Below are 3033 nucleotides of genomic sequence, written 5' to 3'. Positions count from 1 at the left end.
GAATCCGGCACGAATCCAGCACGAACCGAATCCGGCACGAATCCGACAATGCAAGAAAGTGAAAGTGGCATACAATGTTGAGGAGGATTTCTGTTCCAGCCTGGGTTTCGTAAAACTGCGGAGCGAACGCTCAGTGCAGAACGGGCCATAGCTGTCACGTTTGAGTTTTGCAGCCTCCTTTAGGCATAGAAAGGAAATCATGAGCTCCAAGAGGCTGGTGAAGCATCGCATCCAGGTTTAGTTTTGGGGCATGAAAGCTGCCGTTTGGAGGGGTCCGAGGTCCCACCGACAGGCAAGCCTCCCGTCGTGGGAGATCACTGTGCCCAGCGCTGTCCCCTTTCCTAAAAAGCACTTTATTCCAGAAGGGGAAAAGGTTGCATTGTCGATGGGGGGGATTCACCATGTCCCTATCCCTGTTCACCTTTGGCCCAGACGATCTCCAAAACAGGCATTTTCGCAGAGGGCAAAGGGCTTTTACTTGGGGTGGTGATCTGTCTCTGTGGAGGAGGCAGCGTGTGGTAATTATGACCCCATTCTCAGTGGTGTGGTTGATCTGCATGCAAGCCCGGCCATTTCCAGGCAGCGGGCAAGAAATTCCCTGCATGCAAGAAATCCCCTGCCAGGAAGGAAGATCCTAGTTCATGCTTCTCCCTGATGTGCTAGATTTCTGCATGGAGGGAGTCTTGGTGTGATCAAGAAGACACATGTGCACCCCCTGCGCAGGGGGAAGCGGCCCAGCCTGGGTGACTGCTGCTGTAAGGACAAAGTTGTCGCTTCTGCACCCGCGCTGTGACCCTTTGGTGACCAGCCTCCCCTTCTTCTCTCCTTGTTCGCAGGTCCGTCGGCCTCCCTGAGAAGTACTGTGCCCAGGTGGAGCGCAAAACCTACAAACTGTCAACCCCAGTGCACTGAGCGGGAAAGGGGTTCCCCCATCCGGCCCCGTGGACTTTCAGTCCACACTCTAGATTTCTATTTTCATACCTTCTCAAAATATTTTACGAATAGAGCTATTTCCGGATGTCTCTGCGTAGGCCTTTTGTTTTGCCCCGCCAACCTTTCCCAGTCCATGAATCCGGCACTACCCAGAGCCCTGCTGTATTCGTAGTCGGGACCGGGACTGTGTGTATTCCACCACGCCTTGCAATCCTGTGTTGTGCTGACTGGGCATCCTGAGAACATCAGCTTTTGGGTAGTTATTTGGAAAAGGCACGTTTCTAGCCATAGAGAGCGGCGCTTGATAGAATCTTGGAAGCCAGAGGAGATGCTCTGAACAGCTTCCAGCATGGTGTAGAGGTTAAGAGCGGTGGACTCGAATCTGGAGAACGAGGTTTGATTCCCCACTCCTCCTCTGCGCGAAGCCTGCTGGGTGGCCTTGGGCTAGTCACAGTTTCTCTCAGGACTCTCTCAGCCCCATCTGCCTCACAAGGCACGTGTGGAGGGGAAGGGAATGTGATTGCTGAGGGGAACATGAGGCCTGCAGAGTGACCTTGGGCCAGTCCCAGTTCTCTCAGGACTCTCTCAGCCCCGCCTGCCTCACAAGGTGCCTGTTGTGGGGAGGGTAAGGGAAAGGCAATTGTAAGCCGCTTTGAGAGACATGAGGCCTGCAGAGTGACCTTGGGCCAGTCCCAGTTCTCTCAGGACTCTCTCAGCCCCGCCTGCCTCACAAGGTGCCTGTTGTGGGGAGAGGAAGGGAAGGCAGTTGTAAGGCACTTTGAGACACATGAGGCCTGCTGGGTGACCTCGGGCCAGTCCCAGTTCTCTCAGAGCTCTCTCAGCCCCACTTGCCTCACAAGTTGCCTGTCATGGGGAGAGGAAGGGAAAGGCGATTGTAAGCCATTTTGAGACACATGAGGCCTGCCGGGTGACCTTGGGCCAGTCCCAGTTTCTCTCAGGACTCTTTCAGCCCCACCTGCCTCACAAGGTGCCCGTTGTGGGGAGAGGATGGGAAGGCAACAGTATGCCGCTTGGAGACTCCTTAGGGTAAAGAAAAGCAGGGTATGAAAACCAACTGTTCTTCTTCTTCCACTGGTTGAGGGTGGGTGGGTGGATTCCTTCCTCGTGCCTGGCAGAAGCAGAGTGAATTATACAGACGAGCGGGCAAGGGTTATACCGGAGCTGGCCGTTTCTAAGAGGCCGCTGTCTTCTGCAAACAGTGGCCGAGGGGCTGGAGTGGCGTTTTCGAGGCCTAACATTAAAATGGATAAGATCTCTTACCACATCTTGAGGGCAGTTTCCTTTTCCTTACGGGGTGAAACCGACAACGAGCTTTCAACCACACCCTTGGATTACGGGCTGGAGGCTAGCCAAGAGCCAGGTGCATGGGTCTGGGATCTTGACTGTGGACCACTTTGCTATGTCTCTACGAACCGGCCTTGTACAGAGTCAGACCGTCGGTCCATCTCGCTCTGCTCCGACGGCCAGCGGCTCGCCTGGATCTCAGGCAGAGAAAGCTTTTTCCTTCCAAGGGGTCCTTTGAAGCGGAGGTGCTGGGGGTGGAACCCAGGACCTTCGGCGTGCAAAGCCCAGTCACAGAGCTACAGCACCTCCAAATAGCGTAGCAGAACCGGACACGTTTTAACCTCTCCCTTTCTTGAAGAAACCCAGGGTGGCAGATGTCGCTCCCATTTTATCCTTACAACATCCATGTTAAGCTGAGAAAGGCTGGTCACCCTGTTAGCTTCTTGGCTGAGCAGTAATTCCAGATGGTTAGTAGGGTTGCCAAGTGAATTTTACTCACTGGCGGGGGAGCCTCGCAGCGCTCCGGAAGCCGTCCTTCGTCGCACAAAGCGCGTGCCGCCAGCAGTCACCGGAAGTGACGTGCGACGTTGATCATGTTGAGGCGTGGCCCCGATCGTCGGAGGGAAAACCATAGAGTTTTCCCTCCGATGATCGGGACCATGCCCCCAACGTGATCGACGTGGTTGAGTCACCTTCGGTAACGCAGCCAAGCTGCGCTTCGGGGGGGCAGAGTTCCCCCCGGGGCCCAATTCCGTGGCGGCGGAAATCTGGCCTCCAAAGCGGGGGTTTACCCGC

General features: G+C 55.3%; 1 protein-coding gene across 1 annotated transcript in view; it reads left to right on the top strand.

Moving 5' to 3' along the window:
- The window catches only part of CFAP45 (cilia and flagella associated protein 45), a 37810-nt gene extending 36877 nt beyond the window's left edge, over positions 1–933 (top strand). The window contains exon 13 of the mRNA XM_015424956.1: positions 837–933. Coding sequence (XP_015280442.1) covers positions 837–912 — 76 coding nt within the window. The 3' untranslated portion in view covers positions 913–933. The remainder of the gene's footprint in view (positions 1–836) is intronic.
- The last annotated feature ends 2100 nt before the right edge of the window (positions 934–3033 follow it).

The sequence above is a fragment of the Gekko japonicus genome, unplaced genomic scaffold (assembly GCF_001447785.1).
Source record: "Gekko japonicus isolate JY-2015 unplaced genomic scaffold, Gekko_japonicus_V1.1 scaffold1787, whole genome shotgun sequence".
NCBI lineage: Eukaryota > Metazoa > Chordata > Lepidosauria > Squamata > Gekkonidae > Gekko > Gekko japonicus.
This window is presented reverse-complemented; position numbering and strand designations above follow the sequence as displayed.